At 55.6% G+C, this 21,041-nt stretch overlaps 7 protein-coding genes across 7 annotated transcripts; 4 read left to right on the forward strand and 3 right to left on the reverse strand.

The window, feature by feature from the left end:
- Window positions 1-200: 200 nt before the first annotated feature.
- CABS01_14515 (UMTA methyltransferase) lies at window positions 201-469 on the forward strand (the record flags this gene model as incomplete). The annotated part of the gene is made up of 3 exons (XM_060547854.1): window positions 201-269; window positions 357-370; window positions 436-469. The coding sequence occupies 3 exons, from the start codon at window positions 201-203 to the stop codon at window positions 467-469; spliced, it is 117 nt and encodes a 38-aa protein (XP_060393165.1).
- Window positions 470-1,682: 1,213 nt separating this feature from the next.
- CABS01_14516 (uncharacterized protein) lies at window positions 1,683-1,982 on the reverse strand (the record flags this gene model as incomplete). Its single annotated transcript, XM_060547855.1, has 1 exon — window positions 1,683-1,982. The coding sequence occupies one exon, from the start codon at window positions 1,980-1,982 to the stop codon at window positions 1,683-1,685; it is 300 nt and encodes a 99-aa protein (XP_060393166.1).
- A 1,026-nt stretch (window positions 1,983-3,008) lies between these two features.
- CABS01_14517 (uncharacterized protein) lies at window positions 3,009-3,593 on the forward strand (the record flags this gene model as incomplete). The annotated part of the gene is made up of 1 exon (XM_060547856.1): window positions 3,009-3,593. The coding sequence occupies one exon, from the start codon at window positions 3,009-3,011 to the stop codon at window positions 3,591-3,593; it is 585 nt and encodes a 194-aa protein (XP_060393167.1).
- A 616-nt stretch (window positions 3,594-4,209) lies between these two features.
- CABS01_14518 (Spc97/Spc98 family protein) lies at window positions 4,210-7,313 on the reverse strand (the record flags this gene model as incomplete). The annotated part of the gene is made up of 3 exons (XM_060547857.1): window positions 4,210-4,671; window positions 4,753-6,716; window positions 6,782-7,313. The coding sequence occupies 3 exons, from the start codon at window positions 7,311-7,313 to the stop codon at window positions 4,210-4,212; spliced, it is 2,958 nt and encodes a 985-aa protein (XP_060393168.1).
- Window positions 7,314-8,124: 811 nt separating this feature from the next.
- CABS01_14519 (proteasome A-type and B-type) lies at window positions 8,125-9,050 on the forward strand (the record flags this gene model as incomplete). The annotated part of the gene is made up of 3 exons (XM_060547858.1): window positions 8,125-8,149; window positions 8,237-8,775; window positions 8,877-9,050. 3 exons carry the CDS (start codon window positions 8,125-8,127, stop codon window positions 9,048-9,050), a joined length of 738 nt encoding a protein of 245 aa, XP_060393169.1.
- A 442-nt stretch (window positions 9,051-9,492) lies between these two features.
- Window positions 9,493-12,999, reverse strand: CABS01_14520 (C6 finger domain-containing protein; the record flags this gene model as incomplete). The annotated part of the gene is made up of 6 exons (XM_060547859.1): window positions 9,493-9,837; window positions 9,942-10,905; window positions 10,960-11,022; window positions 11,089-11,695; window positions 11,752-12,726; window positions 12,849-12,999. 6 exons carry the CDS (start codon window positions 12,997-12,999, stop codon window positions 9,493-9,495), a joined length of 3,105 nt encoding a protein of 1,034 aa, XP_060393170.1.
- Window positions 13,000-19,124: 6,125 nt separating this feature from the next.
- CABS01_14521 (methyltransferase domain-containing protein) lies at window positions 19,125-20,729 on the forward strand (the record flags this gene model as incomplete). The annotated part of the gene is made up of 1 exon (XM_060547860.1): window positions 19,125-20,729. One exon carries the CDS (start codon window positions 19,125-19,127, stop codon window positions 20,727-20,729), a length of 1,605 nt encoding a protein of 534 aa, XP_060393171.1.
- Window positions 20,730-21,041: the final 312 nt, after the last annotated feature.

The following is a 21,041-nucleotide window of genomic DNA, read 5'->3' on the forward strand; positions in this document are numbered from 1 at the left end:
AACTTTGACCTGATTTTCGACTAGACCCGAGGCAGCACCAAATCGGTGTGGCTAACAGAGAAAATGTGAGGAGGATGCTTGCGTCACTGGCGATGTATCCCATGACAGAGTTCCGAGGGTAAGGGAGTCTTCCTTTTCCCATTGTTTGCAGCCTTTAACGCCGAGCTCGGATCGATGTGAACTGACTGTGGCACTGCAGAATGACGTCTCAAGAGTTCCAAGTGTTGGTAGCTCAAGCAAGGAGCGAGGCTGATAACCCGGCGTTCAGGGTGAGTTCCCTGCCCCCAAAACAATCATCTTTTTTTCGAGTGGGAATGCCTACTAACATTCGAGCCACTCTCGGCGGCTCTTCCTAGGCGTATTTCCCAATGTAAGTGACTCCCAACTTGTCCAGCCGCCCAATTTCTTTCGAGTACTGACATATGGGTCCTCAAGGTACGTTTGTATAGGACGAAAGGCTCGTCGTTGAGACGAGCAGATGAGGGCCATATGACGATGCTGCTTTTCAGAGCGAGTTTTGTATGGTGGCGTAGAGCGTTGTTTCCCAGCCAGGACTTGATGGACCTTTTCTTTTGGACCTGGATTACGATGGTGACGATGTGACGACAGCAAATACCCCTTGTCTAGCTCGCAATCCTATTTGATTAATTCGCTACTGCAGTGCTTTCTTGCTGTCCGATCTTCGGCGTTGGCGATTGTATGACGGAGTTGTGAGAGCCCAGTTAGAGCTGCCCTTTCCGTACTCGTATCGTTGCTGATTTTCAAAAGGCAGTCATCGACGGTGTGGCATCAGACAAGTGATGTACGGCGACCAAGCTTTTTGTCGCTTTGGAAAGAACGTGGACTTGACTCGATTGCCGACTGCTTGTTGTTATCGAAAGGAGACGCAAGTGTCAAGGGGAGACTAGTTGTCGATGACCGAACGACAATTGCAAACAGAGTGAGTAGAGAACGGAAATGGGCGCTGATGATCACTGAGGATGTTGTTATTCCTGTTTCGGGATTAGAAGTACTTCATACAAGACAGACATTGAAGAGGATATGCTTTGAGGAGATAGTGTCTATATGTTGAAGCCGAAGGGGATAGACGTGTAGTTGAAAGAGAGTGAGGCGCATGTGGAGAGCGGCGGAAGCTAAGGTAAGTAAGTGCCTTATTGGATGGTGGTGGGAAGGAAGAAATCCGGAACAAGGCCGGCGGCTTCCCATGCCCATGTTCACGGCAAGGTACCTACTTACCAACTTTTGACACAGATAAGTACTGTACATTTTGGACTCAGGTTGCCTGAGGTGGTGTGAACGTATGGTAAGGTAGGTAAGGCAAAGGAAGGCGAGGAATCCCCCCACAGTGATGGATTCGGAAGAGACGTCTTGAAGGTGGAAGAAGCGGACGGGAAGGCTCAAGGGGGGAGGATGGCACGAGTTCTTGTTCTTCTACCTTCTCTGTACCTTACCATGTTATCCGCTGCTGTTGCTTTATCTGTTCCATGTTGGGTTAGAATGGAGGGAGGCAAGACGCCAGGCCTTGCCAGGAACGCAAGAGGTCTGCATGGTTTTTTACTCGCTACCGTCTCCTCGGGTTCTCGGTGAGGACCGAGGTGGACTGCAGACGAACAACTCACGTCACATTGAGCCTGCACAATCTCTCTCTCTCTCTCTCACACACACACACACACATACACAAGTTACAACACCGCCAGAGCTGGGCACATCGAACCCATGTCAGAGCGGAATGGACTGTCGAGTCGTGGCTTGACTCTGACGTTCCTGACAAAGAGGCAATCGGAATCCACTTTCATCTGAAGATGAGATAATTTGCTGGCGCCATGCCACATTTGCCGCCTCCGCACCTCACAAGTTCCACGCCAGCATCCACGCCCGCATTCAAGCCAAGTTCCACGCCGGTGAGTGCTCAGAGCCCTTGCGCCATCTAGGTTCCCCGGCTTCGGAAACTTCCTCCCTAGCATGATCAGGGGCACAGACATTTCGGCTGACGATTCCTTCTTGACCGAGTAGATAGCCGCTGGGGCAAGCTGCAAAGTTCGGATACGGATACCGACACTGCCCCTGGAATGTCACAATGCCAGGGACATCAACTGAAGCTGCCGCGATGATGAAGCATGCAACGGTCAAAGTTTCTATGCAAATCGATCCGATGGACGCACAACCCCCTTCAGCTTGGCTGGCAGATTGTCTACCGGGGCCAAATCGACATAGGTGGCAGCTGCTGGAACTTCGAACCTGGAACACCCGGTGGATGTGATATCGGGAACCTTTCGCGGATGCCCCGACCCTTGTTTCCTGCAGCTCCCCTGATCTTCGGCACATCAGGTGATTTGGGCCTCAGGGTTTGCATAGTCTTCACATTCTTTCACAAGAGCTCCAACTGATCCGCGAATTATCACCAACACGCCCATCGACGGAACGCGTGTCCCAAGTTATGCGCGCATCAATGACTTGGAAGTTGAAATATCCGCGAGATTCCCTGAACGCATAAAGTGTGCGGCTGATTGTGTCATCCGAACCATCAGGCCTCCATGTACCTGTCAATCTGGCATCTGCAATCTTCAACCAAGATGGCACCCTCAAAGGGTAGAATGCGAGGAAACTACTGCCAATAGTGTGTCCAATATATCAACACTTTTTTATTCAACGCCCCCCCGCCGCCAATACATCCTCACGGACGCTACTCCCAGACACTGGTGCCACTTCGCGCCACCTGTGGAGGAGAGGATCCGGGGATGTTCCTGCTGCCGTGGACCTGGCCAGAACAACCAGCCGTTGCTAGCCAATGAGAAGCTGTCCCGAACATTTATGCATTTTGAGAGCTCCCAGCAGTAACTTTTTTTCTGCATGACTGCAACTGACAGACCAACAACAGCTTGTCGATCGCATTGTACCACTATCCTATTACAGTCAGAACGATACAAAGACCGATCAATTGAGGAACGACCACCGCTCCCCCTCGAAAATCCAAGCTCAGGCAAACGAACGACCTTCCTCCGTCCACAATGGCCTCCCGAACCTCAGTCCGCCTCGCCCAAGCCCTCCGGCCAATGGTGCCGGGCCGCGTCCACCCCCTCCGGACGACGATCCGTTGCTACTCCGATGCCGCTCCGGCCCAGCCCAAGCTCCTGGCCACTCTCAAGACCGACCTTAAGACCGCCATGCGCGCAAAGGACGCGCCCCGTCTGTCGGTCCTCCGCTCCGTTCTCTCCGCCACCAACAACGCCGCCAAGACAGACTCCCCCATTGCGACGGACGCCCAGCTCGTCGCCCTCCTCCGCAAGACGCAGCGCGCCACCCAGGACGCCGCCAAGCAGTTCCGTGACGCCGGTCGCGACGACCTCGCTGAGAAGGAGGACACCCAGGCCAAGGTTATGGCCGAGTACATTGCCAGCAGCGGCGTCGTCACCGTCACCGAGGCCGACGTCCGCGTTCTCATCCAGAAGGCCATCGAGGACTCCGTCGCAGCGGGCAAGAGTGGGCTTGGAGAGGTCATGAAGCTCATCAACAAGGCGACTGGGGACAAGGACCTCGAGGTCGAGAAGAAGCGTGTTGCCGAGCTCGTCAAGGAGGCCCTTAAGAAGGATTAGAGGAGAAAGAGATCTTAAGGTTCCGAGCCATGTTGCTCTGAAAAGCTGTACCAATCTGTACCAACAACAATAGTGTATCACATCTGTATACCCAAAAACGGAATTATGGCGACAAAGAAGGGCACGCCTGGGGAGACGAAACATCTCTTCTCTTGAACGATACTGAGACGAATATAATAATGTCACACTGTACGAATATCACGACACAAAATGCTCCACTAAGTGTATACGCGATGGGAGTCTGGATGGGAGCTCAGACAATGGTCAGTACTTGCGCTTGGCAATCAGATGCACATTGCTTAATCTATGGTATTGGTATCTGTTCAGCATAGGTTTTGAGGAGCTCAACCCCCCTCTGAATGAGCTGGCCCTTGCTCTCTCATCGTCTCGGTCTCACACTCTTTCTGCCTCACACACACACACACTCTCTCTCTCTCTCTCATTCAAGCTTTTTGCAAAAGTTGAAGCTACTAGACAACCCGCCAGTCTACCCATCTCCATTATAACGCCGCGAAAAAAACGCCCGCAAAGCCGTACGCCATGCCATGAATCTCTCTCTTTCTTCTGAAACATAAGAAATACGTTTTTTTAGGGGGGCAGAGGGTATGTTTTCTTCTCACGCGACGCTATCGTCCTCGTTCCTCAACCCCGCATACTCGGTCCCCTGGTTCGCGGTGCTCAACCTCGCGCAGAGACTCAGCAGGACGACCGTCTCCGTCGCGGCGTAGTGGTTCAGCGCGTCGAGCAGGATCTGCAGGTGCCTGCTGAAGTTGCCCTCCCACTTCTTCATAATCTCAAAGAGGTTGCTCACGCGGGCTTCTTGCTCCGCGGCGCTGCCACTGCCGCCACCGGCCCCCGCCGATGAAGTCGATTCGTTGTGCGAGGTGGTGCCGCCCGCGCCCGGCCCGGACGAGGGCTTCTGCGTCCTGACGGCTTGGAAGGCGCGCCATTGGTCTGCCGTCATGTTGGGCGGGCGCGTGGCGCCGGAGAGGTCCGGGTCGGCCTTTTCTAGCTCGCGGGAGAGCCAGTTGGAGTAGGTTGCAAAGACTGTGCAGGTTTGCATGAGTTTGGAGTGGATCTGGCCAAGGGTTTGCACGTTAGCTGGGAACTGTACTGTGAACCACATCGAGGGTGGTAGTGAGAAGGAGAAAAGACGTACCCTGAGAAGCTTGCTGTTGGTGAGCATGCACTCCTTCAAGCACGTGTCCAAGAAATCCACATGATCCTGCATCAACTCGTCTACCGTCCGCGTAGGCGTCGTGCCCCCCGCCGCCGTCGCCTCCTGGCCCTCCTCGCCGACTTTAAGCCGGGACATGAACTTTGCCCAGTTGGGCTCAATAACCTCGGCCGTGCAAAAGTACAGCAGCTGCTGCACAAAGACGAGCATGCGCGCGCGCAGCGTCCACACGCGGCGCTTCCAGATCTCGAGGCCGCGCGAGGAGCTCTTGTGCGACCACGTCAGGCCTGAGGTCTGCGAGTACCACGTCGTCGAGAGCTGGGACTCGAGGTAGCGCAGCGACAAGAGGTATCGGAACAGCGCCTGGTACCGCCACACGGTCTTGCGGCTGATGACGAGTGAGACGGGGAAGGGCACCGTGTAGTCCAGCTGGAGCGACGTGAAGCCGATGGCGTTCTTGTCGTTCTCGATGGGTTGCTGGTTCGCGAGCGGCTGCAGCGTCTCGCCCTGCTCGATGCCCGTGATGTTGACGACACGCTGCAGGGATTTGACGAGCGTGATCTCGTTCATCTCCACCTTGACGTCCTCCTTGAAAGGGTCCAGCGAGACGACGCTGCCCGGCTGGCGCAGCACCAGGTCGAGCAGGGACTGCAGTTTGCCGGTGTTAACGGACTTGACAGGCTTCCGCAGCTCGGACGTGCCGAGCTCGAGGAAGTAGGAAAAGTAGTCGGACGGGTCCAGGAAGAAGTAGTGCTTAAGCGACCGCAGCCTAATGGGAAGCGAGTGCGTCGTGAGCAGCAGCTGCATGAGGGACTCGTTGGCGTGCGCGTACGCATTGTTGACGTTCTCCAGGAAGCGGCTGTCGTCAAACGATGTGGGCACGTCCTGAACGACCTTGCTCACGTCCACGCCGCCGCATTCTCTTACGACGTTGAGATACTTGCCCGCCAATAGTACCTTGTCCTTGACACCTTCCAGTTGAGGGGGAATATCGTGTTCCCGGATCGTGTACCGTCGCTCCCAGTACTCGTCCGTGTAGTCCTGCTCCAGCCGTTCTCTCCGAATGCTCTTTTGCTCCTTGACTAGAAACTCGGCGTGCGCGTCGTTGATGCTGCCGTGGTGTAGCCACTCGTTGAGCATCACCATGTAAGGTTTACTAGCATCGCGCAGCAGCGACGTCAATAGCGCGCGCGCAGCCGGGTCTCCGGACATGGACTCAAGCCTCTTTGTGATGAGACCCAACACGACACCGCCTTTGCAAATCTTCTTGCCCGAGCCCGGGACTAGGTCGCCGCCCTCCCGCAGCGACTCGAGAATATTCTCAAAGTCGTCTGCGCTATCGCTTTCTTCTTCGTCATCGTCGTCTAGAAGCGCATTCCTTTTGAGCAGATCGTGTGCTAGGGAGTATAGATGCGACATCATCTTGCTCGTCGGTAAGGTGTGGATGTTTAAAACGTGTAGAGTAAAAGTCTCGTTGGTCAGGAACTGTGTCTCCAGCTGCGCGATCATAATGAGGTAGTCGTGCAAGAATTTCCTGATGGAGGCGCAAAGAGCGTGATTGACGGCGCCGAATTCCTCTCTACTCTGCACATCGACGAACATTTCGAGGGCTGAATAATATGTCGCCATCTTCAGCATCGACAGTGTCAGGTCCAGCAAACTAGGATCCAGGCCTGGCAGTATCCTGAACGTGGGCCCCGACAGCCGGTCCCTCTCCTCGTGCGGATTATAAGTCTTTGCGAAGCGGATATACTGCCCCTCGTAGCCCATGAAGACGAAGAGGAGATCCTCCAACATCACCGCCTCTTGCGCCTCGAGAGATAGCTCGTTTAGTGGTTTCGGCTGTTGAGGCTGCGGCGCCTGTGCCGCCAATGGCGGTATGGATATTCGACAGGCCAGGGGAGCCGATGTGTGAGGTAATAGAGTCGCCTCTGGGTTCCAAGGTGCTGCAGAGCCGTTTAGTTAGACGGCCGGAGTTACTCCCAACACCAATGCAATCGCATTCACTAACCTTGCGGAGTGTCAACCTTGGCGTCCTTGGGCTTCGCCTCAGCCGCCCGCGACTTGGCCTCGCCGTTCTTCCCCTTATCGCCTCCACCCCTCACTGGGCTCCTCGTCCGCTGCGTCATGGTCTCGCGCTCCGTCACATATGTCCTCTCTGTCCGCCTCTCCTCCACACGCCTGTCGTCGTGCATCCTGCTCGTAGCTCTGGGATTCCCTGACGCAGATCTCTTGTGCGCATTGCCTCCAGGTGACGCCTCTCTCTCCTCCCTCTCGCGCTGCTGATGGTGGTCCCGCTCTCGTTCACGCTCACGCTCGCGCTCCCGCGGCCGCTCTCGTTCCCTCTCTCGTTGTCGCGCATCGCTCCTCTCGCTGCGCTCGCTCTTGAAGCTCGTCTGCCCGCTACCTGTGCCCGTGCCGCTCGCCGCTGCGCCTGCTGCGTTCATGCGTGCCGTTCGTGAAGGTCGGTCCTGGTCAACGCCGGCGGCCGAGCCGTTTGCGCGCCGCTCATGGGTTGAGACCCTGGTGGTGCCAGACGACATGTCGCCGACTGCATCTGAAGTGTAGGAGGCGTCTTGGAGGGGTATTGGTGTTGTTCGTATGGCAAGACGCCGACTCTGCTGTGATGGTTGGAGGGGATTGGTGGTGGTTTTGAGGTATTCGTTGCTTGGTCTTGTGGTTTGTGGTCCTTGTCTCTCTGCCCCTCTATCGCAGAGTCGCAGTCTTACACTCCGCGCGTGAAGGTGGGTTGGGCACTGCGTACGGGTACCTTAGCTGTACTCAGGTACTCAAACGCGGTAAAGGGCCATTAACCTCAAGCGCGTTTAGTCGGAAAATCCTCGCGTGTTATTGACCCCGGTCCCGGATGTGGTAAACCTCCCCTGGAATATTCCGGGTTTAGCGTTCGGGGGGCGGTAGCTGTTGGAGGGGAATCTGGGAGTGACCAAGATGACCAATCATGGAGCTTCCAGTCAGAGAACAGGGGGCAGTATCGCCTGGGGCCTGGTCGTTGTCGGCTCCAATTGCTGAGGTGCTGGGCCACACACCCCGTGCGCCCCCCAAAGGGAACCTGGTACACTAGAAGCTTTCCCAGGTGGTAAGGTGCGGCTGCGTAGGCCAGGTGCTTGCCTAACCGCACCTGCCATCTCAGCCTTCCACCGTCACCGTTTGTTACCTGGGCCTTCCTCCAAGCTCCCCCTCCATCCATCCACACCTCAGTCCAAACCACCAGCATCCACGCAATCCCCGATCCACGACAACCTCAACCCCGACGACTCTCAAGCCATTGACCTTACCGATCCGGATACCCCTTATTTCCATCTAGGAACCACACACATACACAATACCGCCAAGATGTTTATGGCAAGATCTGAATACGGTAAAGCACCCAAACCAAGCAACCCCAGCTTCTCTTCCCCCTCGCCAGAGAGCTTTCTCGTCTAACATATCCTCCCCAATCCAACAGACCGAGGAATCAACACCTTCTCCCCAGAAGGCCGCCTCTTCCAAGTCGAATACTCCCTCGAGGCAATCAAGCTCGGCTCCACGGCCATCGGCGTTGCCACCGCAGAGGGCGTCGTCCTCGGCGTCGAGAAGCGCGTCACCTCGACCCTCCTCGAGACCTCGTCCGTCGAAAAGATTGTCGAGATTGACCGCCACATTGGCTGCGCAATGTCCGGCCTCCAGGCCGATGCCCGCTCCATGGTCGAGCACGCCCGCGTCGAGTCCCAGTCCCACTCCTTCAACTATAACGAGCCTCTCCGCGTCGAGTCGTGCACCCAGGCCATCTGCGACCTCGCCCTCCGCTTCGGCGAGGGTGCCGAGGGCGAGGAGACCATCATGTCCCGCCCCTTTGGCGTCGCTCTCCTCATCGCCGGCTACGACGAGGACGGCCCCCAGCTCTTCCACGCCGAGCCCAGCGGTACCTTTTACCGCTACGACGCCAAGGCTATCGGTTCCGGCTCCGAGGGTGCGCAGGCTGAGCTGCAGAACGAGTACCACAAGGTCAGCCCTTCTCTCTCCCCCAACCCCAGGCGCTGACAAATTTGTTCTGTCACTCGGCGCCCCGCCGACTCTCACACACATGCACTAACACACCCCATTAGTCCCTGTCAATTACGGATGCCGAGACACTGGTGCTCAAGACGCTCAAGCAGGTCATGGAGGAGAAGCTCGACTCGAAAAACGTCCAGCTCGCGAGCGTAACGAAGGAAAAGGGCTTCAGAATATACACGGATGAGGAGATGGCCGCTGTGGTGGAGAGACTCCCTGCGAACTAGAGGGATGTGAGGTCTGTGGTGTTTGAAAGAGGATAAAGGGTGCAATCTTGCGGTCTCGGCGACTCGGGAAAAAGTGAAAGAAGACACTTGAGCCAAAGAAGAGGTAGAGAGCGCGAAAAAGAGAGAAAGCGAGAAACCCAAAGATCACCCGATTACGAAACTTGGAAACTGACGTCTAGACGATTTCCCCCTCCAAAGAGGGTATCACTATTGTACTAAACGTGATGGTGGCTTTATTTTTTGAATCTTATCTATGATGTGACGTTGTGAATGGGCACATTGTATTTACCAAACGTAGGACTATGGCCTCTCTCCAAGACATTACCTGAGTTGCGCCTCCACCCATTGACACGGATGCGTTCATGCCCACGCTTCCATCAACGCTCATAGTCGCTCAGAACACTCGCTACCCAAGGTGATTCCGCCGGGAGTCAACCTCCTCTCAATTCTCATCCTTAATCACCAACCTCTCCATCTCCTCCTCCACGCTAATCAGACCCAGAGCATAAAACGCCCTCTCCGACTTGGCGACGACGAGCACCGTGTCGTCACTATCGAGCTGCTCGATCCGTGCGCCGATACGCCGCGGGTTCGACCACACGGACGGCGGCACCACAGTCTGCAGGCTCGGGTCACGCGCGTACGGCGGACCCCGGCCCATGGCTGCCGCCTTTTTCCACCCGGACTCGCAGCCCTCGGCGATCTGCCGCGCCGACTGCCAGCCTGTGAGGCGGGCGATGTCGTGCATGCGCCTGACGATCCAGTGACGTTGAGCGTCGCTTTGGTACTGTGGAGAGTGTTAGCAGGCGTGGTATCTACGGTAAGTACATGGGAACACGGATGGTGTTTCTTTGAGCGAGAAGGCGGGTGAAGAAAGGGGCGTCTTCTCACCTGAATAGCACTGACAAACAGACAGAATGAACTCTCGATCAGCGCTGCGCCGACGAGGGTGCTAATCTCGAGCACATTGCTACAGTCGTCCGTCAACCCGGCCGCAATACGACCAATCTCCATGGCGAACTTGGCCGTGTGTTGTGCCTGTATCCCCGCGGCGATCATAGCGGCGGGAGGCATCTTGGGGTGCGCGCGGTAGAGGTGGATGAGGCCCATGTAGTAGTTCATCCAGATGCCTGCCACCGAAAAGGTGCGGTACTGCAGCGTGGGACCAAAGGGTGAATCTCGGCGGTCGGCATACTCGGCGCCTAGGGGCTGGAATTCGGGACCGAAGCGGGACCGGAGCATCTCAAAGGCCTCACGGAGGGAGGTCCACTCGCGCATAGCAGCGTCGGCGGCTTCGTCCGAGTCAAGGTCGACTTCCTCTCGGGCGTCGGGCGGTGGCGGGGAGTCGTCGCGCGGGGGACTGAAGCCCATTGGCAGCGTCACTTTTCCGAGGTTAGGGAGCATACCCGGAAACATGGGCGGCGAGCCGCCGGGACCGCCGGGGCCCATTCCCGGTCGCGGCCCCATTCCTGGCGGCGGCCCTCCCGTCATGTTTGGCGGCGGCATGCCCATCGGGGGAGCCCCAGGAGGTCCACCTGGCATTCCTCCCATCATCCCACCGGGAGGCCCTCCTCCGTGCATGCCCGTTGCCATTCCCGGCGGCGGTCCCATCCCTGGCGGCGGCCAACCTTGACCACCTCTCGGTGGGCCACCCGCACCTGGTGGTCCTCCATGTGGCTGCCCACTATGCGGCGGTCCTCCAGGCCGTCCCCCGGGGGGTCCGCCGGGGGGTCCGCCAGGCGGGCCTCCTGGAGGACCAAAACCCTTGAAGGATTTCCGTTTTCTCGGAAGATCTTTAGATGCGAAGCTGCACAGGCGTCCGAGCAGCAGCATGAGGTGATCGTACGTCCCGTATCTACTATTTGTCAGCCAAGTCGTGCCTTACGTATGGGAACATGGGTAGACTTACATGGCCTCAAGTCGGCCCATGGGTGCTCGTGGTGGGCACTGCGTCCAGTGTTGGTAGTCCATGCTGTTTTCGCTTATAAGCCAACTAACCATCTTGACTGCAATGTTATCCAAATCCTTCGAAACTTACAAAGGTTTCCCTCCGCCCAACATGCTTTGATATACATCCATCTTGCAGTACCACCAGTACAAATCTCTCAGATGTTCGTAGTGCTCGATATCGCGGTCTGTGTAGTAGTGTGGAGATGGCTTGTCGTCCTCGTACGAGACGTGCTGGTTAGTAAGCTTGCTGAGGAAGCCGAGATCGAGATCATCGAGATCGTGGCTCATCATGTGGGTGTTGTCGTGGCCCATGTAAAAAGGGTCCATTGGCTGGTTCTGGCTCTCCTGGAACAGCGCCCTCCTCACCCTTTTCAGCGGCAGAATGTTCTTTGTCATTTGCCTGAAGGGGATCTCCCTGATCAAGAGCCTGGAGCCAAAAAGATGGTTGCACCACTTTGTGTGATCCGAGTTCCAGACCTCAAAGTACCCAAGCAACAGGGAGGCAGCCAGCGTTGCCGGTGACGTTCTCCTCTTAGGACTCCGTAGATTCTTTGCGATCCTGCGGATGGCAAGATGATAATGCTTCATGGCTGCTGTCGGCGGTATCTGCTGTAGCTTGGCGATCTGCAACGCGCCCAATGCAAGCATTGCCTGCAGGAGGGCAGGATGCGTAAACGATATAATGGGAAATGTGTCTGGCCAAGAGTTAGTCGAGAGGGAAAGCTTAAACCCCAGAATTCCATCATCTTACAAGTCCAGATGTTGTGTCCCGCTTTAGGGACGGAGAAGTTGTTTGTCAACTTTGAGTGGTCGAAAGGATGCCGCTCGTATAGCGACATGCTTGGCCCAGTGACGTTGATGAAGTGCCAGAACAAAGCAGCAGTTCGCTCGTCATTGAGTGGCGAATTGTTGGGCGTAGGTATGTACGATGTGAGAATTGTCTCGTCAGCAAAGGCCGAGAAGGACCTCATCTTAGTTCCGAATCCATCCCAAGGCCCGTCGTTCCGGCTCTGCACCAGTTGACCGTATGCGCTCTCCTCGCCCATGAGATCTTCGAATGCGTCCTCTGAGTCGGGCATGGAGGCATCGTCGTCCGAGCATGGGTACTGGAACTCTGCGTCCTCCACAGGGTGATCCATCTGAGGGGCGGCATTGGCGCTGGGATACACATCCATCTCTTCCACCTGTGCCTGAGCTCTCGGCGGCTGGTGTCTCCATGGTTCTGTCGGGCTGTGGACAAACGCGCCACTATCTGTATTGGGGCTGACCAAGTTGCTCTGTTGACCACCAAATTGCGCCTGAAATTGACTAGCTGGTGAGATGATGGAAGAGCTTGAAGGCATGTGTTGCTCGCCATACGGGAACTGGTTGAAGTCGAAGGCATTAGGAGGAGGGGCTTGGTGTTGATGCTGACTGGGAAAGCCTTGACCATAGGGAAACATCGGCTGGCCTTGGAAATCTAGATGTTGCGGCGGCTTAGGCGCAATCGGTGCCAGGGGCGGACCATTGATGGACTTGGGTGGCGGGTTGGGCAGTTGGTTGAATGACTGGTTTGGCGCCTCGGGAGGATAGACGATAGGACCGTAGCTGCCGTTGATATTAAACCCGGCGATGGGTTCTTTGAAGATTACACGCTGATTGTACCCTTCGCAGTGCCTCTTGGATTTGATGCAGTTGTTACAGATGGGTCGGCCTTCATCGCACTTTATGCGACGTTTGCGACATGCTTTAGAGTCAAGTCAGACGTCTAGACCAGGTACCGGTATGAACATGAGGAGGGGAGGCCAGGAGGAAAGGGGGTGGATGGAGGCCAAGGGTCGGAGTTGGGGTTCAACATATGGAACATACTGAGACAGCCGGTTTTCGTCCTTTTCCGCACATTTGCTTTCTCTTTCTTGCGGTTCGTGTCTTCATTCTCATTGTCGTCGTTATTGTTGTTGTTCTCCGAGGTCTTGGACGGTGACTTGTCGTCCTCGACGACCACTTCGGCAGAATCCATCCTAGTAGATGCTAGTGCGCTGCGAGTAAGATCGGGGTTGCGACGCGGCTCTTAATCCATGAGTATGTTGACGGCTACAGACTGCATTGTCTGAAAGTAGTCTGTAGTTCTGCGACGCGGTGATATAGCGAATGTCTCGTCCCCACAGGCGAAAGGGGTCTTCTCTGAGATTCTTGCAGTAGTCTAAGGCAGATATCGTGAGGCTAATAAGAATGGTTACGAGATAAGTCAAGTTCCAAGGCTTGAACCGTTGTCGAATGTGTGAAAGACTATAGTAATCTTCTGAGCCAACAAGCTTCTGGGTGTGTTGTTGAATGGTCTAGCGGCAGCGTAGCGAGACACTGTGGATAAGTCCCGTTTCTTGTGCGCGGCACCCAGATCGAAGGAGAGAATCAAGAGGACGCAGGTATGGGGTCCCAAGGATGTAGATGAGTTTTAAGCAGCCATAGATGGTGGAAGGAAGTGAAACAGGCCGGTGCTACTTTGTCTTCGGCGAATGGGTAGTCATGGGTTAGACAAGATGCATGGACTCGTGGGGTAGGACGGGGGGGTAAGGAAGGGTAAGGATGTCTGCAGCAGTTGGGAGAGAGCGAGGGAGAGAGAGGAAGGAGGAGGAGTAGGAGAAAGTATCTGTCTCTTTCTCACACCACGAGGAACGAGGATTAGGACTAGGTATCCAGAGAGAGAGAGAGTATGTGAGAGGGACAGAGACAGAGAGAGAGAGAGAGAGGTACTTGCCCACCCTAGGACAAGGAAGGATAGACTAAGAAAGAAGTAGAGATCCCAAGGCACTGTACTGTGCCCTTGAGTTAGGGTATTTGATTCGAGGCTAGAGCAGACCAGCGTGGGGAGAACAGATGGGCCACAAACAACGGGGAAACCGCCAAGCAGCAAGTACCTCCTTCTCTGGACTAAGAGGAGGCCGGGATGACCGGGGTTGATAGAAAGAACGACGAGGATGGAAGCCGGCACCTAGGACGTAGTAATGGTTCAGTATCCGTACCTTTAGTGTGCCTTCTTGTCCTGACTGGTGAGTGCCCCGTAAGGCAAGGTACCTTACCTAGTTGCATCAAGAGAGGTACAGAACTACCTTAGACCGCTAGGGCGAGAATGGAGAACAAGATAAGAGTATCCGTATGTGCGTCTTGACTCTATCGTGCGTACCCTGAGCTTCCTCGCTCTCTCTCATTCTCTTCCTCTCTCAGACACACTCTCTTTCCCTCTTTCTCACTCTGTGCTTTTCTCTGGTAGGCGCGCGGGACAGGGGGGGTTCATGGAACCCGTCAATGTTTCTCCTGCTACTATTGTGACGAGAGAGAAACAACAGAGAGAGAGAGAGAGAGGGTGGGGAGGAAGCACCAACAGTTTGTATGGGATTGCTCCTGGGACTTGGACGTATTATTCGAGGGGATCGGGGGGGGGAAGCACAAGAGAAGAAAGGCGCAGCTAGTGAGCCAGCCACAGCAATGATGGGGACGGGGGTACCCTTGAGTTATTCGTGGATCATGTTGGTGGTGCGGCAAGACGACGGGAAGGGAGGAAACATTACGGTGGCTTGCGGACGCCGCACAGCATTGCAACACAGCGCAGCACACCCACACCTTGCCGCTGGCTGGGCTTGCTCTTTGGTTCTCTTGTTCAAGGTCATGTCCCATTTGGTACTGGATATCCCCTGTTGCTGGTGCTAAGACACTGGCACCGAACTGGACAATAACCTGCAAGGTGAACATCTCAGCACAGAGCATCTGTACAGAGTACCTCGTACGGGATGGATACCTTGTCTTCGGGCAGCGCAACCAGCCGCGGGGGAAAATTGCTTGCTTCTTTCCCATTTCCATGCTCCCCGCGGCGTCAGGAGGGCATCAAACTGCCACATCGGAGGGGGCGTAGGGTGGTAGCAGTCAAGATGGTGTACCGGTAGCTTCGAAGCTCCCCGCCGTCATGATTCTGGCCAAGGTTCCGCGCTAGGGTGATGCGCTGCTGCACTGCTGCTGGGCCCGCCCAGGGTTAGGCCGTTTAGGCCTTAGGGTCTCTCGGTTACCGCTGAGAGAGGGGCCGATGGCGGCGGGCAGCGATGGCGACGTAAGGTATATTCTAGAGTACGAAGTATGTACAGTCACCACCTCCTCTCCTCCAGGGCGGTAGGGCCCAGGGGTCTGTCATGTCCCGGATGACAGCCCATCGGTGGATATAGCGCGCGGCACTAATTAAGGTAAGGCCAGCTAACGTGCTTCCGTCGCTCAGGCAGTCAGCCTACACACGGATACCCGATAATTACACAGTTGTCGTCTGTCGGTAGTGTGGGTGCCGGTAGGCCAGAACTCCACGGATACCAAGTACCAACATCCTTGGCACAAGAAGGTTCTGACTGATGATCTCTCCTGGCTGAAATCAATCGAGGTGAGTGGGTGTGCTGAGGCTGAATGAGTGAGAAAAGTAGAGGAAACTCGGGGGGCCAAGACCTGCGTGGGATTCCAGGAGGTAGGTATTCGAGGCACCCACGGGCCACGGCACCGCAGCCTGTCCGCGTCTCGCGTGGCTTTCTTTTTTCCCCTGGGTGTCAACCCATCTATCCCGATGAGTTAATCTGTATAGGTGTAATTGCGCACGGAGATTGAGAGCCGTAAGAGCTTGAATAGGGGAGCCGCCAAGCTGAAAATTCCAACGGCCTCATCCAACAAACTTTGTCCTCGCATTCCTGGCTGTCAGGCCAAGGTCGACAAGGCGTGCCTAGGGCAATCCGTAGGACCGTAGGTACGGAGTCTGTGGACACTGACAGGACGGATACTCCGTAGACGGCATGAACCATTGGGCTGCGTGACTAGGTATCACCGTGACATGCCGTCCGATTAAGACAGCCCGCCTGAATCGCAGTCTTCTCGCAGACGACATGGGGGCAAGAGATGTAGATGCCGAATCTGATTTTCGTCCGAGGTTTGAGTGGTCTGGACTCGCTTCCCGACAGGGTTGCCCAACCTGCCAGCCTTCTGCCCCTCACCAATCCTCTGCCCTAAGGTCAGCAATGACCAAGCGGTGATCTGGTGGGGAGCAAAAAACGGTCGACATGGTATGCGGATTTCGTTGATGCCTTGCGCAGGGTCTCCGGCTCGGGATCGGTCTTCCTGAGTGCCCGTCAACTTTGAAAACCACAAAACTGTCCGTCCGTAGGTCTGAATTTGGCCCTCAGCCAGGTCTAGACCGCTGTTGATAGTAGTCGTTGTTCGAGAGGCATCTTGACAGGTTCTCGGTCACCGCCGAAGGCAACGCAACGGTGGCGTCTCAGTCCAGGCGGGATGGATCCACTGGCTTGAGCCGAATTACCATGTGCCGAGCGGGAAACTAAGGTTTTTTTTCCCCCTTTGAACTTTCTGCAAGGCCGGGGTTTGGATATAAGCCGTCTCGTTTCCTTCTTGCGAATGGAGGGGCATGATCTGATAATCCATATTGTCGTGCGCAAGCGTTGTGAGCAACAGCACGCGTGGCAGAAGGACGGACCTAGTACTCGGGCGAATGTCACGTTCCCTGCCCGGCTATGTACTCCTCATCCAAGCAATGTCAGGGTCCATTTCTGCTAGGTGCGAGCATTTCACCGGGACGCACTGGGCGGGAGAACAAGACGCCGGAAACAATGTGTTGCTGAAGGATCCCGGCAACATTCCCCCCGTCGGAGGACGCTTTCCACTACATCCGAGATCCAAGTTAAGGGCCAACCGTCGCATTTCCGACCTGCTGGATGGTGTGACCGACCACTGGTCGCAGCATCGTTGACTGGCATACGGTGCAACACAAACGTCGCGCAATGTTGAACGAAAGGAGGCGTGCGGATCACCCCGAGCCACCTTTGCCTGTGCTCTCTTGAACGAACCGGTGACATCCAGCTCACTATATCGTCGATCGCTTTGTACACTCCCGGTGCTCCTCGATACGCGCAGGAACACACCGCACCTTGGCAGATTTCCCCAGACGTTTGTTTACTCTATCTGATCTCGGTCGAAGCCCGCAACAACGGTTGCTGCAGGTTAGATATGCACCTTGCCTTCTCGCAGCCGCAGAGTCCGGCTCAATGTCTGCATAGCCGGAAAGAAAACGGATTTCGGCCCTCCTAAAGCACGTTCCTGGATTACTTTCCAACGTTTGATTCGTGGGTTGTATAGGACCTTGGAGTCGTTACTTCGCTGGACGCCCCTCGTGTCAATGGTCAAGATAGTCTTCCAGACATGCACCTTGCTAAAGCGGGACTTGCGTCGCAGGAATCTATCTAGGAAGCCGGCGGTACCACTCGAAGGCTTCTCTCGAAGCTCGATGCTTGGAATAGAGTCTTTCAGAAATCTCCAGTTGGTTTCTTGGAAAGAGAGTCATCGGAAAGACGGATCTCTGCACTCGAACAGGTAAGGTGCCTTGACCTGCCACGCCGTTTCCTCCCCACCTCGTCGTCTCTCTTTTACGCCGAATGTAGCAAAGCGTCCATCAACAACCTTCCGTTGAGCCGGGCAATACGCCGTACCCATGTTTTCGGGCCAAAGATCGGGTCTTCTGTGTTGAACCGACCCATGCCGAGAAACTGGTTAATTGGCCGCATACCAGTCGGGCCCCAAGTGTTGGGGCCTTCCTCCTTCGGGCAAAAGAGTTGAATGGCGGGGATCCCATAGATATTTTGGCAGGTGGTATTCCTACACGTACGTATCTAGTCACTTGGAAGACAGGCGGATCTAGCTGTGTCGAGCAGTGCCTCGCAAAAACGTCTTGGAACAATAGTGCGAAAGGTCCTGTGGTGATGAGGGTTGCTGACGTCTGACGTGGGAATCGAGAAATGCAATGTATATCCCGTTTCACCGAGACGGATTTGTCGACCATGCGACCAATGACTGCTTTCTTGGATCATACTGCGTCCGCAAGTCGGAGGTGTCGGAAACAGGCGCCAAAAGACAGCCAACGACTCAGAGAGGTGAGGTAGCCTCATAGGCTCATAACTTCGGGCACGATGTTTTCGTCTTCTGAATTGCATGCGGCCGGATCCGGGAAGGAGTAAAAGCTGTCTGAAGTGATTGGATTGTCCTGCAGCGCCTCTCGGTGACGATTCGTAAACCGTTTCTTGTCGACATCGATGAAGGCTACATGCAGGAGCTCAATCGCCGGTCCGATACACTTGCTTTTTTGTCTCTATTGTTCCAATCAGCGCAGCTTTCGAGCCTGTTGCAGCCATAAAAGTATGCAGCTTGGTTACCAGTAAGTCTGGGCCCGGCTGCGCTGCCCAGAACTCCAAGTCAGATGAGGCTCCCAGCTCTTATTGGCGTGAAATGTAAATGCGGATTGAAGACCAGCCTGAACTCTCGAGTCCGCAAATCAGGCCATCACCCACATGGCCAGCTACGAAGTGTAGAAACATCTCCAGGGGTTTCCGGTGTGTTGGGCTTAGGTCGAGTTCATCAACGGTCTAGCTCGCCAATAGCGTGTTCCGTAATCGACTGGCTGTAGTTCCTTCGGGTCGACATGAACAATACTCCGGCATGCCGGGTTGCGCAAAATGCCGCGTTTGCGGGTCTTTAAGATTGATAGAAATGAGGTCTAGGAATATCAGCCACAGCCATTGGATCGACTCTAATGATTGTTCCGCTGCGGCGACGACCGTTGAAGGTTAACCTCCATCTTGGTAACTAGAGCCAGGTCGTCGAACGACGTTGGGACTAGACAGGGGATGGGATAGGATAACCGAAGCACTATTAAATATTAGCCAATCATTAATGAGAGATGATTCGAATAAATATTGATCGAATTTTGGATGAAATTGGTAGGTCGTGAGTATATGGAAAGGGAAGGGGAGTTGTAAGACGGGATGCAACTGTGAGAACGGGAAGGAGAGGAAACAGTCGGAATGCACGGTCCACCAGTCTAACTCGGCTCATCCTGGCGTCGATCAAAACGCAGGGGTGTGATAAGCGACCTCTGGGGAAAGGAAGGAAAGAAAAAAAATTCCAACGTCGATAAGCCGCGGGAGTGAGTTCGTGAGATGCGCATGAGCTTCAAGCAACAAACTTATTCACCAACCACATCCTGTTGAATTCGTAGGCGCGACAAGAAGATCACACAATCCGGACATCTAGAACATTACTCTTGGCAATTGAAAAATGTTCGCTGTCCCAGGATGGTCCGTCGCGGCCGAGGGTCTCAAAACCGAGACCCAGGTGAAGAAGGCCAGCAACACCGCCAAGAATGAGAGCAAGAAGCGCAAGAGAGCCAACAAGCAAGAGAAGAAGGAGAAGAAGGCGCCTACCTCGGGCGCTAACTCCGTTCTGGTGAACCCTCGCGTCTTTGGAGAAAAGAGGGAGGATGCTCCCCCTGCCACCGCCGAGGCTGATCACGATGGTGACGATGCGGATGAGGCCGAGGCCGAGACGCCCAAGCCGAGCAAGAAGCAGAAGAAGGAGAAGAAGGAAAGCAAGAGCGATGGAGGAGAAAAGACACAGGAAACACCCAAATCCGACAAGAAGGGGAAGAAGCAGCGCAAGGAAATGTCCAACAACGAAGATGAGCCAGCCACACCAGCAGCAGAGACCACACCGTCAAAGACGTCACAGAAGGCAGCCTTGACAGACAAGCAAGAAAAGCTCGAGAAGAAGAAGAACCAGGACGCCGCCGCCGCCATCGCCGCCTCCGTACCCCCCGTCCCGCCCGCCGCGGCCAAGCTCACGCCCCTCCAGCGCTCCATGCGCCAGAAGCTCATCTCGGCCCGCTTCCGCCACCTCAACGAGACGCTCTACACCCGCCCCTCGGCCCAGGCCTACCAGCTCTTCGAAGACTCCCCCGAGATGTTCTCCGAGTACCACGAGGGCTTCCGCCGCCAGGTCGAGGTCTGGCCCTCGAACCCCGTCGACGGCTACATCCGCGACATCAAGCTCCGCGCCAGAGCCCGCTTCCCCAACGCTCGCGGTGGTGGACGCCCCGGCGGCGCGCCATCCAAGCCCGACGGCCCTCAACCCCTGCCCCGTACCGACGGGACGTGCTACGTCGCCGACCTGGGCTGCGGCGACGCCCGCCTCGCCTCGACCCTCGAGCCCGAGTCCAAAAAGCTCAAGCTCAAGATCATGAGCTACGACCTCCACTCCCCCGCGAAACACGTCACAAAGGCCGACATCGCCAACCTGCCCCTCGAAAACGACTCAGTTGACGTCGCCATCTTCTGCCTCGCCCTCATGGGCACGAACTGGCTTGACTTCATCGAGGAGGCCTACCGCATCCTCCACTGGAAGGGCGAGCTCTGGATCGCCGAGATCAAGTCCCGCTTCGGCCCCGTGCACCGCAAAAACGCCGTCGTCTCGCACAGCGTCGGCAACCGCAAAAAGGCAGCCGCCGCCGCCGCAGGCAAGAAGACGAAAGAACCCGAGGAGACGGAGGAGGACCGCACGGCTCTCGCCGTCGAGGTCGACGGCCACGAGGACAAGCGCGGCGAGACGGACGTCTCCGCCTTTGTCGAGGCGCTGCGGAAGCGCGGCTTCGTCTTGGCGGGCCAGGGCGAGGGCAACAAGGGCGCGGTGGACCTATCCAACAAAATGTTTGTCAAGATGCACTTTATCAAGGGCGCCGTGCCCACCAAGGGCAAGGGGCTTGTCGCGGCAAAGGCGGCCGGCTACGTGGACAAGGAGAAGAAGCAAAAGAGGTTCGTGTGGGAGACGGAGGAGGACAAGGTTGATGAGACGGGTATCTTGAAGCCGTGTGTATACAAGATACGGTAGAACCGACCGGTTGTATATTGTTCTTGTTACGGTTTTGGTACATATAAAAGTTGTCTTCATTTGGGGAGGGTAATATCGCATTCGTCAAAATAAAAATGCCTATATCTCGCAACTGCAATCGGACTTGTTGGGATGAAGCTGGGTGTACTGCGTTCGCCGAGCAGGGGACCATAGCGGATACCTTGGAACGTCGTCGTTTATACAAAGCATAGGCAAATCTCAAAGGTTTAGTTAGCATTACTTGAAATTCAAAAGTGCCGAGTGTGTCTACCAAAACGCTTTGAACGCATATCATGTCGAGCTGTGCATGCA

Source organism: Colletotrichum abscissum (assembly GCF_030869225.1).
Source record: "Colletotrichum abscissum strain IMI 504890 chromosome Unknown Scaffold_55.1, whole genome shotgun sequence".
Taxonomy (NCBI): Eukaryota; Fungi; Ascomycota; class Sordariomycetes; order Glomerellales; family Glomerellaceae; genus Colletotrichum; species Colletotrichum abscissum.